This window comes from Solanum pennellii, chromosome 6 (assembly GCF_001406875.1).
Source record: "Solanum pennellii chromosome 6, SPENNV200".
Taxonomy (NCBI): domain Eukaryota; kingdom Viridiplantae; phylum Streptophyta; class Magnoliopsida; order Solanales; family Solanaceae; genus Solanum; species Solanum pennellii.
In genome coordinates, this window is record NC_028642.1 from 409,586 (window position 1) to 432,086 (window position 22,501).

The window sequence follows — 22,501 nt, forward strand, 5'->3', positions numbered from 1 at the left end:
GGGGCTGGCGGGAGTAGGTGTGGGGTATAAAATAAAAAAATGATGTTGAAAATATTTTTAAAAAAATAAAACTTTAAATGTAATTTTTTTCAACAAAAAAGTTGTAATTTGAAATAGGAGGAGAGTTTTGAAAAATGTTTTCCTTAATTTTTTAAGGGAAGTCGTTTTCCTAAAATTTGAGGAAAATGAATTGATTTGAAAAATATTTTCCAAAACATTTGTCCTACCAAACATGAGAAAATTAAAAAATATTTTCTGAAAAATGTTATCCCTCGTACCAAACACACCCTTAGGGTAAAAAAAAATCATCAGGGGTCGTTATGTTGATAGTTAGAGTTATGTGGACATTAGTAATTATATATAGATTAATTGTGCATGTAGGAATTAGCTATGCATATATTAGTTATATATTGTTTAATTATTTTATCTTTTACCTTTCGTAAAATAATAGAGAAAAGGTAATAGAACTCCGATCTTGTGAGCTATACTCAAAAATTCAGTGACACGTTTTATCTTTACGGGGCATATTATCTACCTATACTATTTTGAAATGAAATAAATACCACCTTAAGAAATCATTATTTGGACTTTGATAATTTATAATTAGAATTAGTTATGTATTAGTTATGTGATTTTATATATGAAGGTATTAGTTATTTCATCTTCTAACCCGAATAAGATAATACTTCAACTTTCACATAACTTATATATGCATTAAATATGTGATTTTCTAAATCACAAATCAAACCTCATACTAACTTTTACATAAATAACTTATTATATAATTAGTTGTCAAACACTATATAACCTATTTAGAATTAATACATAAATAACTTGCCCTAAATACCCCCAACTGTCGGTAGCATGAAGAACCAATTCTTGATAGGCAGAGAAACACACATTGTCATGTGTAATATCACATTTTCTTTTAATTTCTTTAAAATATACCTATTTTTTCTTCCCTTTATATTTTAATTTTAAAATATAATAATTTCAACCAAATCCAAATATCAAAGATGAGGAAAAGGGACAATCATTATTGTTCTTGTATAAATTTAAAAGCTATTGGAGGTGTGATGAATAGATTTGAAGGTTGTTGAGGTTTTTAAGTTGATATTCAAAGCGTTAAACTCATGGTAGATCAGCACATAAAAGATGCAAAGAAATAAAGAAAAGAAAATATATTAGGGGTATTCTTAAATATAAGATATTTTTTGAAATTTTGGTCATAGGTCGAGAGTATATATACTTTTTTTAAAAATAACACATCGATCATCATAACTTATATATGTATTAGTTATTCAAAAAATAAATTTTCGATGTACTCGACTTTTTAAATATGACAAGTGTCTTTTACACATATAGATGAAATGAGGAATCCGCCCATACATACCGTTAAGTTTGAAAGACCACAACCGATTCTGATAGCAAATGAATGGTAAAAATAGTATGTCTTATAAATGGAAAGTTTTTTAAATAACCGATTTGTATCAAAATAACCCTTTATATCACGATAGTTGGTTAAAATGTAAGTTATTTATTTATAGAATCAATATGATATTTAGTTGGGAAAATTGTACATAATAGCAAACATTTAAATTAAAATATAATAGCAAACATTTAAATTAAAATAAATCCTATAGCTACTGTTTGAAACATTTGTACTCCGTAGCAAATTTGCACAAATTTTGCCATTTGGTTCGGACCCGCTCATCAAGCGGAAGATTTATTTTTATTCAAATTCATTCCCTATCTTTTCTCTCCCATTTTCTTTAGTTATCCCTAAAATTTCTTCCAAATCAATTATTTTTAATTGGTTGTGGCCCACCCTCTATCTTAATACAAATCTGTTAGCTATTTTTACTCTTCCAATTTCTTTCAATTTTTCCTAAAATCTCTCTCCAAATTCGATTTTTCTTAAATAATTATATATCCTTATACAAACACAAATGTATAAAATGCGTTTGTGTTTGTATAAAGCGAGAGGAAATTGTATAAATACATATATTTTTGGTTAGCTTTTGCCTTTCTCTCTTTCTTGTTTTATACAAATTTAAATTGTATATAGTTTCTCTCTTTTTCGTTTTATACAATTCGATTCAATTGTATATTTCCTGCCCAAATCTCTTTTGTCTTTCTCTCTTCCTCATTTTATACAAATTCAAATTGCATATAATCATTATATACACTTATAATTACACATACAATTCATCTTATACACTTCGTTTTATACAATTCTCTGCCCAAGTCTCTTTCTCTTTCTCGTTTTATACACTTCATTTTATACAATTCGCTTTAATTGTATATGTATAGCGAATTATACATTTATATGTTTGCTATGGAGTGCAATTATGCAAACTTTGCTATAGCATACAAATATGAATTTTATGTTTGCTATATGTGAAAGTTGTCCTATTTAGTTTGTAATATTTTGGAATGCCACATAACTAATTTATGTATAAGTTTTTTACAAAAAAATAGATCTTTTATTAAGTATTATTCAAATAAAAAATGAGTACATCAGTAATGAGAAATGGAGGGTTAGTATCCCACTCCATCCAACCAGACATAGAAACAGAGGCTTTAGAAAGGCAGTGAGCAACCTGTTTCATAATTTTGGATGATTACATGTAGACACTTCAATTTGTATAAAATTGAACAAGTAGACACATGAGTCCTACGTGGCATAATACATTTAAGACACCACGTAGAGTGAAAAATTGTCATGTAGAAGGTCACGTAGGACGTGTGTATATCTGTTCAACTTTATACAAGTTTAAGTATACTTGTAAATTGTAAACATCCAAAATTAAAATTGAAGGACATAAGTATGAATAAAAATCAAGTTAAATAACATATTTATGTATTTATGTCTAATTTAAACTCTTAATAATTACTTATACATACATAATTATATCATAACTATTTTCTATATTATTAATATTTGTATAACATTAACCAGCTACCGAACCATCTTTCCTTGAATAGTAATTACTATTTAAAGGGTTTAAATAGTGCAACACATATAGTGAGAACTTAAATAGATGGTGACTCCTTTTAAGTGGTAAAGTTTAGTGGTGGCTTCTGCGGCTCTAGAAAAACTTGGCCCAAGAAAAGATGAACAACATATTGACGTGGATGTCACCACTATTATGATAATTCCACTAAGAAATTAAAGTACTTAAATATTTATAATAAAAAAAAATTATACATATATGGGCAAGCATTTTTCATGATATGATAAAGCAATGGCAATACTATAATATCATTCACCACTTTCCACAATTTTAGATATGACAAAGCAATGCCAAAATACTATATCACCAACCAATCATTATCTACTCAAAGAAGTCACTTTATTATTATACTGTTCGATTAATTTTTGCGTAGTTCAACTAATTTTACAGGATATTAGTATTTTTTATCAATAATACGCAAGTACTTTGTCTTTATGACAGATGAAAAGAATCATCTAATATTCTTTTATTGTCAATCATATTATGATCGTCGGGGTCAATTTTCGCACACTTAGACTAATTTCATGACATGTTTGTCACCTCCTATCAGGAACAAATATCCAATAATTTTGTGTCCGAAAACTATGATAGATGGAAAGACCTACATAAGTAATGTTAACTCTGTTGAAAATATTTGAACCCGAGTGCTCATAGCTTTCGATCACCTTATTGACTACTATGATTAATAATTAACATATTTTGGATTTACTATTCTCCTTATTTAATTTTGTATGATATTGCTATTTTTAAAGAATGATATTTCTGTGTGTTTGGAGGTAGAAAAAAGTACCAAACATTCAATTTAACTAAAATGACATTTTAGTATATTTACTAATAATAAAATTTATGAATATATTTAAAATTGTGTATTAAGAATATTTAATATGAAACAAATCTTTTTTATCAATAGAAGTGGTTTCTTTATGTTTGAAATATTGCGTATGTGTGATTATTAAAAAAATGAGAAAGAATAAACTTTGAAACTTTTTTCTGTTAAATATATTTTAGTTTCTCCTGTCATGACTAGTTCGAAACCTAAATAAGCTACAAAAAAGTAAAAGTAATTAAAATAAGTGAGTATTTTAGGAAGTAATTAAAATAGGCTTAGTGAAAGAAATTTTTTTACTTTATCCAATATTTTAAACGTTTTTCGTTAGTTCATCACGGATATATTTTAATATATAACGGAACTATTTCTTCCACTTTATAAAATGTAAGATATTCTTACACTTTATAAAGTAGAACTTTTTCTTACACTTTATAAAGTCGAAAAAAACTTACATTCAACAAAGAGGAATATTTTTCAAGTTATGCTCTTTTTATGATGCTTTTGTAGTGTTTGTCATACAATTGTATTGATTTGACATATCATAAAAATAAAAAACTTATTACACAATGTATTTTTATTTTTTTTAATTCTGAAAGCTCATCCAAGCTCTAGTTAAGGACTTTTAAATATAGCACATTCAACATCTTTAGTCTTCTATTATTCTTCATTTCAATCACAAAATAATGTATTCTTAATCGAAAGTTAGAGTTTTGATTCACTGGGATGACGAAATTATACATGATGGAAATACCGTTTATTATAATTGTCCTCCCAAACACCATGCTAAATATTCAATTAATATTCGATATCATACAGTATTTCTTTCACCGATTTATAGAAGAATGGGGGTATAAATAATATGATTATGATTATAGTCGGAAAATACCTACTTCATTTTTATCACAAGGAAAAGTAAATTTTGGAGAGTAAATTATCCATAATGATGAATCGTTGACAAGCTTTTTGAGAGTTCCAAATGATTATATAGATCAAATCAAGTTAACAATACTTGAAATCTATGTTAAAAAGGAGCCTAAGACTAGCTAGCCGACAATGTTCTCCTTTATCAGTCGATGTTCATCCCCAATTAGAAAATCGTAATAGCATTGATGGATTTTCAATAACTCAATCTACTGATTTTTCTAACATGACTCATTATCAAAATATTCTTACCGATCGATACGCTTTTGATTTGAACGAAACTATCACTGAAAGTGACTAGTAATGCTCAATTTGTTCATTTTGTCAATTGCTTATTATTATTATTATTATTATTATTATTATTATTATTATTATTACTATTATATATTTTATAGCGATTTACAGCAAGATAGGAATATTACTACAAGTTATGGACTAGATAATTATTTGATCAGTCCTCACAATTTGAAGTGAGGGAAAATGTTGGGACATTCTTAATTTTCATGTCTCGTTTAATTTTTATGCAAATGATTAACAGTATGTCCAACACTTGATTTTTTATTGAAGTAAGTTAATTGCATGTGATAAATATTTTAATTGTATGACAAACACGACAAAAACTTCATAAAGAAAGTAAAACGTGAAAAATATTCCTTTTTGTAAAGCTTAAGTTTTTCTTCCACAGAGTAAGAAAAAATTTCACTTTACAAGGAGTAAGAAAAAATTTCACTTTGTAAATGTTATGGGACTAACAGAAAACATTTAAAATATTGGATAAAATGAATTTTTTTTCTTCCACTAAATTTATTCTAATTATTTTTATTTCCACATTATTGTTTCAATCTAATTTTCAAATTGGGTTTATGAAAATTACATCCATGTTTTCTCGTTTTATCGATTCAAATCAATATACATATGCACAAACAAAGAACAAAAAACAATCTAAAATTAATTTATTTTGACAATTTTTATTTTTTTTAACTCTAGACATGGTGCTTTTATGAGTTAGTCTTGCACGAAAGACTCACAGAAAAAGTACAATTTATATATGTAATACAAAGGGTTTTTTCTAAAATGCTTTCTGAACTTAGATTTTAACTAAAAACGCCTTATGTCTTTTGGAGATGAGGATAAATTTTCAGTGTTGCAGTTTCATCTTCTATCTACATCTTCACAGTTGATCAGTCGTTTTGTAAATGCATAAATGTCAGTCTCATTGTCCATAACTAATTCACAAGAAAATCATAATTTTAAGCAATTTATGCGGGATGGGGCGGTTGAAAATGAAAAGAATTGTTATGCAGGGCGGCTTAAAAAATTTACGGGTTAAGATCAACCGGCCCCACCTTCACCCTGCATCGCCCCATGTCATCCTTTTAGGTAATTATGTGTTAGTTTCTGTAACTTAGTTTTAATCCAAATCCTGCAACACCCTAATCAGAAACCCTCTGCCAACAAAAAAAGTTGCATATATCCATTCTAGAAGTAGTATTTCTTACATGTAAACTTGAGAAAAATGTTAGGTTATCAGTTATCACATTCACATCCTTGAGCTAATGAAGTAGAAAATGAAACAGGAACTGTGTTAGTAACACTTTCGACTTCTCAAATGGAAAATCAACCTATCCTTCACACTCTAACACAAGTTTCAAAAGAATGAACAATAAAAATATTACAAGCCCCGAAAATATTTCCTTCAAAATTAGCATTTGCTTGTTCTTCTCGGTGGTTTAGAGATCAAAGAGTGCACCTGCTCCTTGTAAGGATCCCATTTATGAACCACAGCAAGATGATTTTTGGCCAGGTTGACCACCTCCAGCTCCTGCGTCTGGTTGATTAATTTTGATAGTTGAAGGCTGCAACATCACAACTATTAGCCTTCAACATATGGAAAAAAGAAGTTATCTGGTATCCTTTTTCCGTTCTCACCCCAATCCGCACAACTCCTTTGTTTTATTGAGTAGGTTATCGGGTATGAGAAATTCTAATAATTCAACCAAACTAGATCAAGTGCATACCTCCGCTTTGGAGTCTGTGTCTGAAAGCCTTTGCTTTATATCCTTTGCTATTGACATGAAAACTTGTTCCACGTTAAGATTTGTTTTTGCACTCTGCATGGGAACAATCTCTTAGTACAGGCACACCTACCAGAAGTTATTTCCATAGGTTCTCACACCATACTTACAGTTTCAAAAAATTTGATACCGTACTCATCGGCAAGTGCTTGGCCTTTAGAGGTAGGGACAGCCTACAAAAAGTTCAATGCAGCAGAATATTAGACTTGAGAGGCTCATGCTTAATAATTGAAATACAAATCCAAACTTATTTTTTACACCCTCAACGTTTTTCTTGGTTATGTTGTCATGCATTTTTGATGTTTTTCATCCATCGTTTTTTCTTTTTTCCTTTTTAGGATGGGGGATATGTAAGGTGACTGATAAATAGTTGAGCCAAACAAGAACCTACCCTCTTGCTTTCATCCATGTCAGCCTTGTTCCCTACAAGTATTTTGTTGACATTGTCTGAAGCATGCTGCTCAATGTTACGAATCCAGTTCGTGATGTCTGCAAACAGTTACAAGACAATTACATTTCATCCACAAGGGGGAAAGGGAACCATTTCTTAAAAAGAAAAAAAAAAAGGTATTCTCCTGCACAAGAAACTGATGACAGGGTTATCTGGGGTCATCCAAAAAATTCACCAGAGTCAAAACTAAGGTGAGCTCATAAAGAACTAAATCTTCGATGACATGAATACCAGGGGAAAGAACCTTACTGTTAAAGGAAGATTCGTCAGTAACATCATAAACCAACAATATACCCATGGCTCCACGATAGTAAGCTGGAGTAATTCGTAAACACAAAAAAGGAGCCAAATAAGTACACAGGTAAAACATAAAGCAGGGATCTAAAATGAAATGTTCTTTTATAAGAAAAAAACAAGCCAAGTGTTATGAAAAAAAGGAAAATGTATAAATGTTTCCAAACTTGATAGCTTGCTTCTTTCTTTTGAGAATACTCAAGCTTATTTAACTTTCTACTAACTTGATACATGAGGTACACTATAATCAACTTTGTACTTAGTGAGGCCATGTGATGAATGACCACGTTAATCTGCAGGGATGTTACAAAAGGGGACAATGACATGACAAACAGTAAGCTTTTAAAGACAAAAACATGACACATTAATTAAGAAAACAAATGAAGGGTTCCTTCCTGCTATAGTGGGATTGTTTTGTACAAATTTCCTGTTATGATGACCTTAATTCTATATCATGAAAAGATAATTTGGTTAAAAGTCGTAAAACCTTACCAGTGGTGATTGTTCGGAACCGTTCCTGACCAGCCGTATCCCAGATTTGTAGTTTGATCCGTTTCCCTTCGAGCTCAATGGTCCGTATTTTAAAATCGATCCTGACATAAAAATAACAGTCATTCAAACTTGAGAAGCATTTAATTTAGAAGTAATACCAAGTATAGAACACCCAGAAGGAGAGAACTAACCCAATGGTGGTGATAAAGTTTGTGGTAAAAGAACCATCAGAAAAACGCAAAAGAAGGCAACTCTTACCAACACCTGTAGAGTGCACATCAGAGCAATTTTCAGCAGAAAACTCAGTCATCTTTTTCTATAGCGCTAACCAATGCAGAGACATTAGATATCTCCAATCACGATGAAGAAGACGCATAATAGAAACCTGCCCAGACTGGACAATATTCTGAAAAAGGTTATTGCAGGAAAAACATTTATTGGAAAATGTTTGTGCAAATGAAAAACGTACTTGGTGAGAGGATTATGTGAGTGAAAGAGACTGCTTGGTTGAGAAGGTCACTCAAGCAACTTACATCCAAAAAGTTTCTTGAATTTTTTTTTCTCGAAGTCCCTTTTCCTCCAAACATCTCCAAAATCTTTTGAGGGAAAGGATATAAATTCTTGCGTGGTTACCAAAGAGGAGCAGAGTGAGATTGTTAGTGCTAACTGAGCTGGTGACATAAGTTTCTCATCAGGAGTAGATGAAATATTTACCACCTTTTATGATAGCAGTAATAATCTCTTCTTTTTGGAGAAATAACTGCTGCGGCTAATCATAAAAAAGGTGGTAAAATATTTTATCTACTCCGGATAAGCAACTAACATCTCCAGCTCTGAGTGGAGTAGACAGAGATATGAATACAAATAATTTGGCCACATTGGTAGGTCGTCCTATAAATCATGTTTCAGCTTCACATAAAGGAACATCTAAAACTCAATGTAGTTGTGTAATCAAGGGTATAACTAAGTAACTAACTAACAGATGCAACAAACAACGCATGTATGCTAATGATTCCACAGAAGAATATTTGCCAGCGACATGGATAATCTCCTGGGCTGGCTATTCAGCTAATCATAGCCTCCACCGTGATCCCATCAGAACTAATTTAAGTCCAAGTTAATAGAGTGAGTCATCTCTCTGTTCTGAAATCAAACATGCTTGCCAAAATGAATCAATGAGAACAACCAAACTAAGATAATTCAACTGAGCACCCACAGCAGCTGGTACAGCTAAAAGTGGCCCAAAAACCGAAGAGATTAAAATAGCAAAATCAAGCAACCAGCCAAAATCACATTTCTTTTCCTTCTCTTCGTAATCAAGTTGATTGAACCCTCATACCCAAAACTCATACTTCTGCATGCTACTCCTGGTCCTAAAGTTGCCTATAGAAGGATATGTAACCCCACGCAATAATTAAGACTCTACGGTCCAAGCACACACAATAACTAATGCCATATTCTTTTAATGATTCAAAAGCAACAGTTATGAAAACAAAAGCTGACAATACAGATCCCTTTAGGCATGCAGACTGCAGCCTACGCAAGAATAAGCTTCCACTCATGTATATAAGACATTTAATAAAGGGGTTTATACTATCTGGTTCAGGATGAACTGCATTATGAAAAGTACTCCCTCCATTTCAATTAGTTTGTCTTAGTTTAACTAAGCACAGAGTTTAAGAATGTAAAGAAAATTAATGAATCTTAAGGTTGTTAACTAAAGAGATGTATAATGTACCAAAATGCCCTTTAATTGTGTGGTCATAAAGATGACATGTGGAATTTTACAATTAAAGAGTTGTCCAATTAGGAAAGAGCGTTCTTTTTTAAACGGGCTAAAAGGAAAAGAGAAACAAATTCAAACAGAGGGAGTAACTAATATGCTTCTTGATTGGCTACAAAACCTTATCATCTCTTCATTGCCTCTAGGGAAAGATTTGTTACTTTCTTTTTCTGATTAATCTTGTAACACAAATTCTCTATTATTCTCTGTAGCTGAACTTTCTTATGTAATAAGGAAAGAACTTAGTACTGAAATAGAGTTGGCAAAAGCATCATAACCAGAATCATCCATATAAGAAAGAGCAAGATAACGATGTTATTTAGGAATAGAGGCATTTCTAACAACGGAACTGGCAATAAAAGAGACAAGCTACTCCAAAGACTCTTGGAGTTATCCCCCACCATGCTCATATTGTTGCTTGATGAGCTTAGTTCTACCTAGTATGTAGCATATACCCACCACTACACTCACGAGCCATATAGACATTAATAAAACAATACCATATCCTGGTCATTTGACAAGTCATACATCAAAATCCCGCATTAACCTACGGCAGTCGCTGTTGGCGCAGCATATACTGTTCTGTATGTTTAAATAACAAGTCACACCCAGGGACAAATAATGGGGAAAAAAGGTCCAGCTAAATAGTAGGCAAGGCCATTAGAGGTTAATCATCTGCATGGTCATGAGAAAATAGAAAAGTTCCACAGAAAAAGAATGCAGAAAAATGACCAAATCTAATAAACTTAAAGTTGTACTTTTGATATAAAAAAAAATGCATGATTCATATAGATGTCAACACTACGATCCTCAATACAGCCAAAACTCGGGATGAATCAACATTTTACCAATATGTGATTAGATCAAAGGATTAATAGAGGAAAATCTCATAAATCACTTACCGCTGTCGCCTATCAAGAGGAGCTTTATAAGGTAATCGTAATCTGCTCGTGCCCTTGCCGGTGGTGCGGCCATTGAATAATCAATTCAAAATCACCTAACACTTCGATTAATTCAATATCCACACACACACCTCTCTGCACACAATCAATCACAGAAATCAATTAAGCAAAAAACTTCAAATTTCATCCATATATATACATAACGGAACGGCATTGGAGTGTTTCACAAGCAGATCTAGGATAGAAACAATTGCAATTACATAATGCATCCATTGCCATCAACTCCAAACTACATATAAAATTAATCAAAAAAATTGGAAAATTTATGCACTGATTTCAAATTCTAGATTCAGGAGAGGAGGGGAGAGAGAGTGAGTAGAATTACCTTTGCACGTTAGCGAACTGTTGGCAATGGCACCGAGGAGAGGGCGGAAGGTGAGAGATATTTGCGGTGCTCACGCGCTCGCCAACAAATTTTGAAAAAAGAAGTGTGCGTCGCGGCGAATTATTATTGGGGGAATATTACTTTTATATTGGGTATGTTTGTCCGTTATAAAATGGTAATGGATGTTTTCTAACTAAGTAACTTGTTTTTAGATCTGAATACTGAATATACATAATAAATATATAATTTTAATAAAAAATTGAATCACTATTAAAAATGATTAATCAAATAAAATTATGATTTTAAAAAAATGGAAAGCTTAATATACTTACTAGTGATAGTGGAGATAGTTTGTGATAGTAGTGGTGAACTGGTGATGGTAATAGTTATTGTTAGTGGCTGGTGAATGGTGATGATAGTTGTGCATGGAGGTGGTGGTTGTTACATTGACTATCATAATGGTGAAGATTACTAGTGGTGTTGGTGGTTGTAACGATGAAGTTGGTTAAATGTTAGTACTAGAGGTGTTAAAGATAATTGGTGGTGTGTTTGTGGTAGTTGGTGATGGTGCTAGTAATGATGATGGAGGTAGTTTGTAGTAGAGATTGACAACAATGATGAAGGTGGCGATGGTAATGACCGAAGAATGTATTGTGGCCTCACAATTTGGATCTACGCCTTAATCGAGACACGATACCTAGAATCATAAGTGATCTCAAGCTAAATCCTTGGCAAACAGATCAAAGCATATCGTAAAAATACTAAAGAAAAGATGAAATTCATGACTAACTAATGAAAACTAGAAATTCACGAGATCATATTTCTAATGGTTGAAATAAATTTGTCCAGACATAGTCCTCTAACTACTCTTAAGTCAATGACAGACTATAAGAATCAAACTAAAGTCTAACTAAGAGCAATCCATGAATTCCCTAAATAAGAAGGATTCACAAACTGTTATCCAATATAATTGTATTGTACAAGTCACGAATTTGAGAACAAGCATTGGATCTACATGCATCATAAAAGGACGCAGTGTAGAAAAAATTATGTGTCAATGTGTGAAATGTACTGAGCATATAAAGAATACTAACATAATCATATTTTGAGGCATATGTAGGAATAATGACACAAGCTTTCCAAAATCACACACATAAGAAAAGAACAATAGAGAAAACAGATAAAGTTAATACATAAGTATCATTTAAACTTAGTTAAAAACATATATAAGGATGAGTCTAATCCAGTAGCCTTACATGATATACATAATATAGCATACTTAGAATGAACCATATAGACTTAAAAACATATCATAAAAATGCATCTCGGCGAATTATCATTTGGGGGCTTCTACTAATTTCATATTGGGTATGTTTGCCTGTTGGAAAATATTCTTTTAAAAGAATAAAAAGTGAGTTCAAAAATTATTTTTTGTGACTTGTGTAGTTTGTTTTTCATATTTAAAAAGTCGTTTTTTCTCGTTTTTGAGGAAGCTAGGCCTCATTTGTTTTTATAAAGCACATCTAAATGATTAAAGAGATCTAAATATTAAATGATTAGATTGTTTGTTTTTCAACATCTTAATATACATAATCTATTTATATTTACATAATAAATATACAATCAAACAAAAAATTAGTTAAATATTAAAATTAAATTAATTAAATAAAATCATTATTTGATTGTAAAAAATGGAACACTTAATATACTTACTAGTAATAGTGGAGATAGTTTGTGGTGACAGTGGTGATAGTAATAGTTGTTGTTAGTGTCTAGTAATGATGGTGATCATAGTTCTACGCGGAGGTGGTTGTTGTTATACTGACTATCATAATAGTGAAGATTAATAGTGGTGTTCGTGGTTGTAACTAGGGGTGTACAAGTCAAACCATAAAGTCAAACCGAATCGATGAATCAAATCAAATCGGGAAAAAAATTGACTTGTGATTTTGGTTTGGTGGTTGAAAAAAAAACCGACCACTTTTGATTTGGTTTGGTATTAGAAGAAAAAGGTGAAACCGAAGCCAAATCGAACCGACATATATATATATATATATATATATATATAATTCTATTTATAGATAAAAATATATTATTTACAAATAATCTACTTTGTTGATATATTTTTAGTTAGTTTATAGTTTTCAAATTTATATATTTTATTTCAAATTTGGGCTTGTAAAATTTTGTGTGTATATATATATGAAAATTATTTTATTTATAGCTCAAAATATTATTTATAATCTACTTTGTTGATATATTTTTAGTTATTTTATAGTTTTCAATTTTATATATTTTATTTCAAATATGAGCTTGTAAAATTTTGTAAATATTGTGTGTGTGCGCGCACGCGCTGCGTGCGTGTGTTGTTTATAATCTACTTTGTTAATATATTTTTAGTTAGTTTATAGTTTTCAATGATTATATATTTTATTTCAAATTTGGACTTGTAAAAATTGTAAATATTTTATTTTGTATTAAGATACGATAAATTCGAAGTTAACAATTTACNACATATATATATATATATATATATATATATATAATTCTATTTATAGATAAAAATATATTATTTACAAATAATCTACTTTGTTGATATATTTTTAGTTAGTTTATAGTTTTCAAATTTATATATTTTATTTCAAATTTGGGCTTGTAAAATTTTGTGTGTATATATATATGAAAATTATTTTATTTATAGCTCAAAATATTATTTATAATCTACTTTGTTGATATATTTTTAGTTATTTTATAGTTTTCAATTTTATATATTTTATTTCAAATATGAGCTTGTAAAATTTTGTAAATATTGTGTGTGTGCGCGCACGCGCTGCGTGCGTGTGTTGTTTATAATCTACTTTGTTAATATATTTTTAGTTAGTTTATAGTTTTCAATGATTATATATTTTATTTCAAATTTGGACTTGTAAAAATTGTAAATATTTTATTTTGTATTAAGATACGATAAATTCGAAGTTAACAATTTACTTTGTAAATATTTTGTGTATTCGGTTTGCCTCTAGCCTAATATTACTAATTTAACATAATGAATGTTGATATTTAAAAAAAATTATTGTGTACTCATGTGAATTTTATAGTCTTTTTGAAAATTTCTATTCACTTAACATTTTTTAAGTTTAGTTTATCACACAAGTAAGTGAAAAAAATATTTGATTGCTTTTTCAATTACCGTATAGTGGTAAAAAAAAACCCAAAAAAACGAAAGAACCGACTAAAGCTAAAATCTAAAAAACTGACTTTATATGGTTTGATTTGATTTTTAGATTTAATAAACCGACATAATTGGTTTAAATTTTTTTTAATGAAAAATCAAACCGAACCGACTTATGTACACCCCTAGTTGTACCAGTGAAGTTGATTGCATGTTAGTAATTGGAGGTGTTAAAGATAATTGGTGATGAGCTTGTGGTAGTTGGTGATGGTGCTAGTTATGGACTTATAATGATGGATGTAGTTAGTAGTAGCGATTGACCACATATGAAAGTACCTCAACCTAGACACGGTATCTAGAACTATAAATGATCACATGCTAACCCATAACATACATGTCAAAGCATATCTTCAAGAAACTAAAGGGAAAGCTGAAATTTATAACTAAACAATGAAAACTTGAAATCCATGAGATCATATTTCTAATGGCTGAAATAAGCTTTTACTAGTCAGGATAGAAATATAAAATTGTCGTAGCATAGCCCTCCAGCTACTTTAAAATCAATGACATACTATAAGAACCAAACTAAAGTCTAACTAAGAGCAATCCATAAAGTCCCTAAATGAGAAGATTTACCAACTGCAATCCAGTATTGTTGTAAGTGCACTAACTGCGAATCTGAGAACAAGCACTAAATCTATATGCACCATAAAAGGATGTAGTTAGTAGTAGAGATTGACCACATATGAAAGTACCTCAGCCAAGACACGGTACCTAGAACTATAAGTGATCACATGCTAACCCATAACATACATATCAAAGCATATCTTAAATAAACTAAAGGGAAAGCTGAAATTTATAACTAAATAATGAAAACTAGAAATTCATGAGACCATATTTCTAATGGCTGAAATAAGCTTTTACTAGTCAGGATAGAAATATAAATTTGTAGTAACATAGCCCTCCAGCTACTTTAAAATCAATGACATACTATAAGAACCATACTAAAGTCTAACTAAATGCAATTCATAAAGTCCCTAAATGAGAAGGATTTACCAACTGCAATCCAATATTGTTGTAAGTGCACTAACTGGGAGTCTGAGAACAAGCACTAAGTCTATATGCACCATAAAAGGATGCAACGCAGAGAAAAGTATGTGTCAATATGTGAAATGTACTGAACATATAAAACATTACAAACAAAAAAAAAAGTTCAGGGGTGGGGGGAAGGGGGTAATAGGATCTTAGTTTAGTTAAGGTATGTCTCTGAAATTTCGGTTATTGTCTAGGGGGTATTTGTGCATTTTCCCTATGAAATTATATACGGTTAGGCATAAATTATCGAAAATCGTATTACCAAACCAAGCAAATTTTTTTGGTTATTTGGTGTGGTATTTAGGAGTAAAATTTTAGAATTATAATAATCAGATTTGAGTTTATTATGAGACATTAATGTCATTTGGTATTCTGTATTCTTCGAATACCAAATTATTTACTTAATGAAGGTCATATATCAACATATTTATTACTCATTAGTACAAGTCCAAAGAGTGTTAAAGAATAAGCATGAATAATCCAAGTACATGTCTTTTAGTTGAATCACTTCGCTTTTCTTGATCTCTTGTTGATGTTCCATTGCATAGTGTGTCCACATAAAATAAAATAGAAATAATTTAAGAAATATTATTAACTTTGTAATATAATTAGCTACAAATTCAATACGGTATTACCGAATACCATATCAAATCGAATTTAATATATTATTTCCTGAATTACAAAATCAAAACTTAAAAATTAATATTTGTTATCTACTTTTAACTATGAATTACCGAATTATCAAATCCCAACTGAATATTTAATGTCCATCCCTAAAATTATACATTAATTTTATAAGGGGTATAAATATTACTACTAGTAAACATTTCAAAATAGTGGGATAACTATTGTTGAACGAAACAAATGAATGAATGAGTCTAAAGGGGTAATTCGGTCAATTCAATGAAGCACGTGGCGTGTTATAATTGGCACAACTATCTGTAGCTTCAAAGTATGACCGCCATCATGATATTTTTCGTAGGGTCAGTGGGGTAAAAGCAGGGGTGGGTGGTATCCACCGAATAGCAAGGGTAGAATTCGGGATTCTTCAGACAAATTGCCTTTGTTATCTCTACAAGTCTTCTTCTAGTCCTCAACGCTCCCCCTACCTTTTTTTTTGTTCTCTCTCTCTCTCTACATCTGCATACGTTCAAAAAGTATCAGCTCAGATCCTTCGGATTCATCATGGTAAGACTTACTTTTTGTTATTTATGCTGTTTTGATTGTTCATTTTTTTGCTGTGTTGTGATATTAATTCAACTTAGAACGAGATGAATCGTTGAGTATATCTACTGGTTTTGTTTTGTTAGTTTGTGGTACTTTATTTGTGTGCTGATCTTTTATTTTTGGCGATTTGATCTGTGAATCTGTGTGTTTTGTGTGGTGGAAACCCTAGGTTTTGGTTTAATGATGATGGATCGGATTCGATGTTGTTCAATCCATGGGATTTGACTTTGTTTTACTGGTTTGATCCATGAGTGTTTGGTTGTTGAGGTCTAAAATAATGGAGTTTGTTTTACTGATTTGATCGATGAGCATTTGGTTGTTGACTACTTTGTCTAAAAGCGGAGTCTGTTTTACTGGTTAGTTGTTGAGGTCATTTTGTCTAAAAATGGAGTCTGATGAGAATTTTTTGTCCAGAAAAATGGACTCTGTTTTACTGGTTTGATCCATGAACATTTGATTGTTGAGGACTTTTTGTCAAAAAAAATGGAGTGCTTTGATCCATGAGTATTTGGTTGTTGAGCTCATTTTGTGTGAAAATGGAGTGTGGTTTACTGGTCTGATCCGTGAACATTTGGTTGTTGAGCTCATTTTGTGTAAAAATGGAGTGTGGTTTACTGGTTTGATCCATGAACATTTGGTTGTTCGGGACGTTTTGTCTGAAGTTTTACTGGTTTGATCCATGAACATTTGGTTGTTGGTATCTTTTTGTTTATTATTTGAAATTTATCCAGGTTGTTAGGATGTAGGTTTATGCATATTTGTTGTGTATATATGGAGTAGAACTTTTTCAAAAGTATGGAGTCCATATATACAGTGTTGAGATCTTTCCAGAATTCATTTCTCTCGAGAAGTTGTGGACAATGTCATCAATGTGTGGTATTCAACTTAAAGAACGACTAATTAAAATTTTCTGTACTTCGTATATAGTTTTTGTTTCATTTCCAAGCTGTATGTGGCTTCTGTTTTCCATGCCATTCTTTCTGCCAAGCTGAGACCTACTGCCCTTTGAAATAATGGAATTCATTGTAGGTGCTAAGTGATTTTTAGTTGTGAAGCAAGTTTTCCAACTACCTCATATCAAGTCCACTCGATAGTTTCCTGCAACACATTTTGATTTTCTTATTGCTAAATAGGGAATCATCTTCGTATTGTAATGTTGGTTTTTTTTAAAAAAATAGCTTCAGGGCACGATGGCTCACATTGGGCTAGTGCATATTCATTTATCAGATACAAGTAGAAATGATGTGTATTTTTGTAACTACAAATAGGAGTGTATTTTCTTGTTTTTTTGAAGTTTTTGAAATTAAATCTCTTGTGCATTTTACTTCCTCATTTTTCGAAATCTTAATTCATTGTTGTCAGTTCCATGAACAGAAAGGCATGAAACATCTTCATTGATATTAGGTGAATCAATCAATGCCAACACTAAGCCTCATCTACATGAATTTCTTATATATGTCTACTTTATTCAAGCTATTGTTTCAGAATATTAATCATAGTTTAACTGTTATATTGGTTGTCAACCAGCTATGCTTTGATATAGTTGGAGTCATTCACATGTATTGGTTAGTTGTTTCAGTTTTAACTTATATACATGTACATTGTACAAGTATCTATAGAATAATTTGGTTCTAGTTTGTTGTAATGTTATTAAGAAACTTTATTCACCTTGGATTTTCTTTGTAGGCTAACGCTGCATCAGGCATGGCTGTGCACGATGATTGCAAACTGAAATTTTTGGAGTTGAAAACTAAAAGGGCTTTCCGCTTCATAGTATTCAAGATCGAGGAAAAGCAAATCATTGTGGAAAAGCTTGGTGAGCCAGCTGAAAGTTATGAGGACTTCTGTACACACCTGCCTGCAGATGAGTGTCGTTATGCAGTCTATGACTTTGACTTTCTGACAAAGGAGAGTGTCCCAAAGAGCAGGATTTTCTTTATTGCATGGTATTGTCGATTGATTGGCTTTGTTCTTAGTATAATCAAGTATTTATATGCTTGTATTGCCTGTAGTTATCCCCAAAAAATGTACTTCTATTGCTGGTCTTTGGAGTGTGCTCACTAATTTGTTTATGGTCTGTGTGTTTTGCATAGGTGTCCCGATACCTCTAAGGTTAGAAGCAAAATGATCTATGCTAGTTCCAAGGATAGATTTAAGAGGGAGCTGGACGGAATTCAGATTGAGCTGCAAGCAACTGATCCTACTGAGATGGGTCTGGATGTTTTCAAAAGCCGTGCCAACTAATCTAGTACAACATTGGATGTTCTCTTTACTTTGTGGAAGAGAAATGTTAATATTTGTTGGGACAGGAGGGGTCGGCTCTGTTGTTAAACTCTATTTGAAAGGCTTGTCAACTTGTAGACATTATGTGGTTTTGATCTTATTTTGTGATGTTTGTGTGTGGAACTCATACCATAAGTAGCTTTTGGGGCTGGTACGAATCAACAACTGTTACTGGATTGTTCTTTTCTTTTGACTTTGTATGTTCTCTTGCAACTTTTGTAATCCATTTATTCATTATAATGCTGGTTGGTTGGCCGCTGCTGCGATAATTCTCTGTCGTGCACTTGTGCTTAGATGGTATTGTTAGTTTTACTTTAAGTCTCTTATCAGTTTGATTACTATCTTATTGGTGTGATGATAGCTTGATACTGATATGTTTGTAATTTTGAGCCAAGATTTTTATACATATGCGACCTTATAAAACGTGTGCTTCTGAGACAACTCATGTTGCATCAATATGGAGGTTGGATGGGGTTTCTCGCCTTTATTTGTCTCTCCTATTTGAAATTGAAATTAACATCCCAAGAGGTTATTTAATTTTGAAAATTTATCTAGTAAATTTAATGAATCATATTTTGTATCAATAAAGTCATTCTTAATATTTTTTGAGTTGTCTACCACAGTACCTCTAAAAGTGAATTTCCTTCGTCTTCCTTTTTCGTCATAATTCTTTGTCAATGCTAATGAACTAAAACTAAATGGATTAACTTTTAACAAATATAAATATCAAATTTGCTCAATTCATACTATATTCAAAGTTAATAAATAATAATTTGACAATTTATGACAAGATTCCAACTCCATCAACAAAGATCATTTCCAAGACAAGCCAAACTTATATGTTATTTTTAATTTTAATCCCAACAGATTTTAGCTTAACTTCATCACATCTTTCTTCCTTTTTTGAGAGAGAGGAGGGGGAGGGGTGTGGGGATTTCTTAATTTTTTTTTAAAAATCTTTTACAACTAAACTAATCATAAACAAATCAGAAAAATATTAGTGTTGTAAAGTTTCAACCAAAACAATAATTAAGGTGATGATAGTTAATTCCTTAAAAGATGATTTACGTGAACAATAAATTCACGGGATTAAGTTAGTAAAAGAAGATTTATAATATTGCTCCAATTCTGGAGGAAGTAATATTTATTGAATGAGTTAGATTATCTAGCACTATACTTAAAAAAAATGAAATTTATAAATTCACTCTTAATACTTAGTATTAAGAATGATTTTATTGATATAAAGATTTGAGTTAAGTGATTTTATTGATATAAAAATCTAAATTAAAGTGATTTTTTTATCCAAAACAAAACTTTATTATGACTTTGCTAGATAAATTCCTTAACTTGAGTAATTTTTTCAAATATTAACTCCTCAAATTGTTGTTATGGATTATAATTAGATAAAGCATAACTATACTATTTATAATTATGATCTAAACTATAGCTATTATGATCACTCCTCCTCATATACCTTTTCTATTAAGAAAATAGTGATTCTAAATTTAAAGAAGAACCAAAAAGGAAACAAAAGTAAAAAAGAAGAAAACTAAAGGAGGATCAAATATACAAAAAGAAAAAAAAATCAGTTTAAACTTTTATGATTCTAAATTTAAAGAAGCAAAAGAACTAAAAGTAAACGAAAGACCAAAAAATAAAATAAATAAATAAAAAATCAAAAGGGAAAAAAATAAAAAATATTAACGCCGTCTGTGGGGATCGAACCCACGACCACGTGGTTAAAAGCCACGCGCTCTACCACTGAGCTAAGACGGCTCTGACGACATGTTTAACTAATCGTTAATACTAAGTATATTACTTTAAATCAGCTAAAAGTGGAAAATAGCAAGCATTATTGATGTAGTACTTGTTGGATTCGGTTTTAAGTATCACAAACTACATACGATATACGATAAATCTTATCTCTATCTTTATGGATAAAAATTTCGTTCTCGATACACCCTTGACAAGAGTATCACCGATGCCACTTTAAGCACTCTCATTTTAAAGCAAAGTGAATCATGGTGGGTACAGGAGTGTGCATGTGTTGGTTTGGGTAATTATTATTTTTTTTTGCCAAAAAGAATAAATATATCTTCGAATTATTGTAAATGATATCTAAATACCCTTCATCATACTTTTAGGACGCTGATGTTCTTACCGTCCAAATTTTGGGACGTATATACCCTTTCTACTAACAACGGGACACGTGTCACAATCTAATCCGATTTTTATTACAATTTTAACCCATATTTAAAAGATTCACCCATATTAATTAAAAACTTACTCAAATAACATAATACTCATCCCAAATTATAACCCGAAACCCTCAAAACATTTATTAGTACAGTAAAACCTCTATAAATTAATATAGGTTGGACCATGAAATTTTATTATTTTATAGAGATATTATTAGTTCGATAAATTACTATTTATTATTTTAAAAAATGGTTTGAGATTTGATGAAGGTTAATTTTGATTATGCCAAAGTCATTGTATCTTACTAGTTATGTATCATATTTATTGATTTCACATAAAAAAATATTATACATAGAATATAACGAATACATCAAAATCATTGTATCTTACTAATTTCAACATGTGATGCTGTGATAATAAGATCATTCAAGATGTATTATCAAACAGATTTTATCGTAGGAATTAGAAGGCTATGAAGTGAGACAAACTGATCTAGCAAAGATCAATGTTTTGATGCTATCAATTTTGCAATCCCTGTTTGGATACAAATATTCAGTAAGAGACAATAGCAAATTGTTTTCGACACTGTAAAATTCATTCGGGGGTTGCATTCTCAGAAAATTTGAATGAACCTACAATGATGAAAACATCATTCATGAACTTGATGTCATAGTTAATGATCTCGATAACACAATAAAATGGATGACAATAACCTATTAGAATATCTGAGTGAAAATGATACATGTTCTGAGGTCTAAAGCTTATCTATTTAAATTTGGTTTGATTTTAGAAATTTAAAACTGACTAAATTTATTTGATTTTGATTTTAACCAATAACCGATCCAAATCGAAACATGAACACCCCTAATCATAATATCAAAATATTATTCTATACATATAATAAGCTACACTTTTAGTTTATAATTTTGATTATATCTTCTATTAGTACATATTGGGTGAATTAATATGTTTTTGTGAGTTAGAATACATCTAATCATTTTTATGTTTTGAAAAATCTTAAGTTTATCTTTCAAATAATATCATATAATAATTTCAACCTTTCAAAATATGTTCGATTAAAAAGCAATATTATATATACATGTAAATAGTTTAAAAAAGAGTCCATTTAGCTCCATTACCAAAAAACAGGAGTTTGATATCATGTAATATATAATGAAAACAAAAGTTAAATTAGAACTGTTTCCTGTGATAATTACTCTCTCTATATATATTTTAACTCTAAATTAACGGTTCAAATAATTTATTGTAATATTAATATTTTTTAAAAAAATTGTCAAATAATTTTTCAATAGCTTGCCATTTAATTTAACTACAATGTAAATAACTCTCATTTATCGTATAAATAGACATAAGAC

The 22,501-nt window shown here is 30.6% G+C and overlaps 2 protein-coding genes and 1 non-coding gene across 3 annotated transcripts; 1 reads left to right on the forward strand and 2 right to left on the reverse strand.

Moving 5' to 3' along the window:
• Nucleotides 1-6,216: 6,216 nt before the first annotated feature.
• LOC107021094 (ras-related protein RABE1c-like) lies at nt 6,217-11,303 on the reverse strand. The gene is made up of 9 exons (XM_015221687.2): nt 11,150-11,303; nt 10,765-10,899; nt 8,271-8,343; nt 8,080-8,180; nt 7,543-7,608; nt 7,234-7,331; nt 6,953-7,015; nt 6,786-6,878; nt 6,217-6,623 (listed from the first exon to the last, which is right to left on the reverse strand). The coding sequence occupies exons 2-9, from the start codon at nt 10,835-10,837 to the stop codon at nt 6,540-6,542; spliced, it is 651 nt and encodes a 216-aa protein (XP_015077173.1). The 5' UTR covers nt 10,838-10,899; nt 11,150-11,303; the 3' UTR covers nt 6,217-6,539.
• Nucleotides 11,304-16,433: 5,130 nt separating this feature from the next.
• LOC107023605 (actin-depolymerizing factor 2-like) lies at nt 16,434-19,195 on the forward strand. The gene is made up of 3 exons (XM_015224348.1): nt 16,434-16,604; nt 18,330-18,589; nt 18,737-19,195. Exons 1-3 carry the CDS (start codon nt 16,602-16,604, stop codon nt 18,885-18,887), a joined length of 414 nt encoding a protein of 137 aa, XP_015079834.1. The 5' UTR covers nt 16,434-16,601; the 3' UTR covers nt 18,888-19,195.
• Nucleotides 19,196-20,630: 1,435 nt separating this feature from the next.
• TRNAK-UUU lies at nt 20,631-20,702 on the reverse strand. Its single transcript has one exon. It is a non-coding gene; the product is annotated as a tRNA-Lys (tRNA).
• Between the last annotated feature and the right edge of the window lie 1,799 nt (nt 20,703-22,501).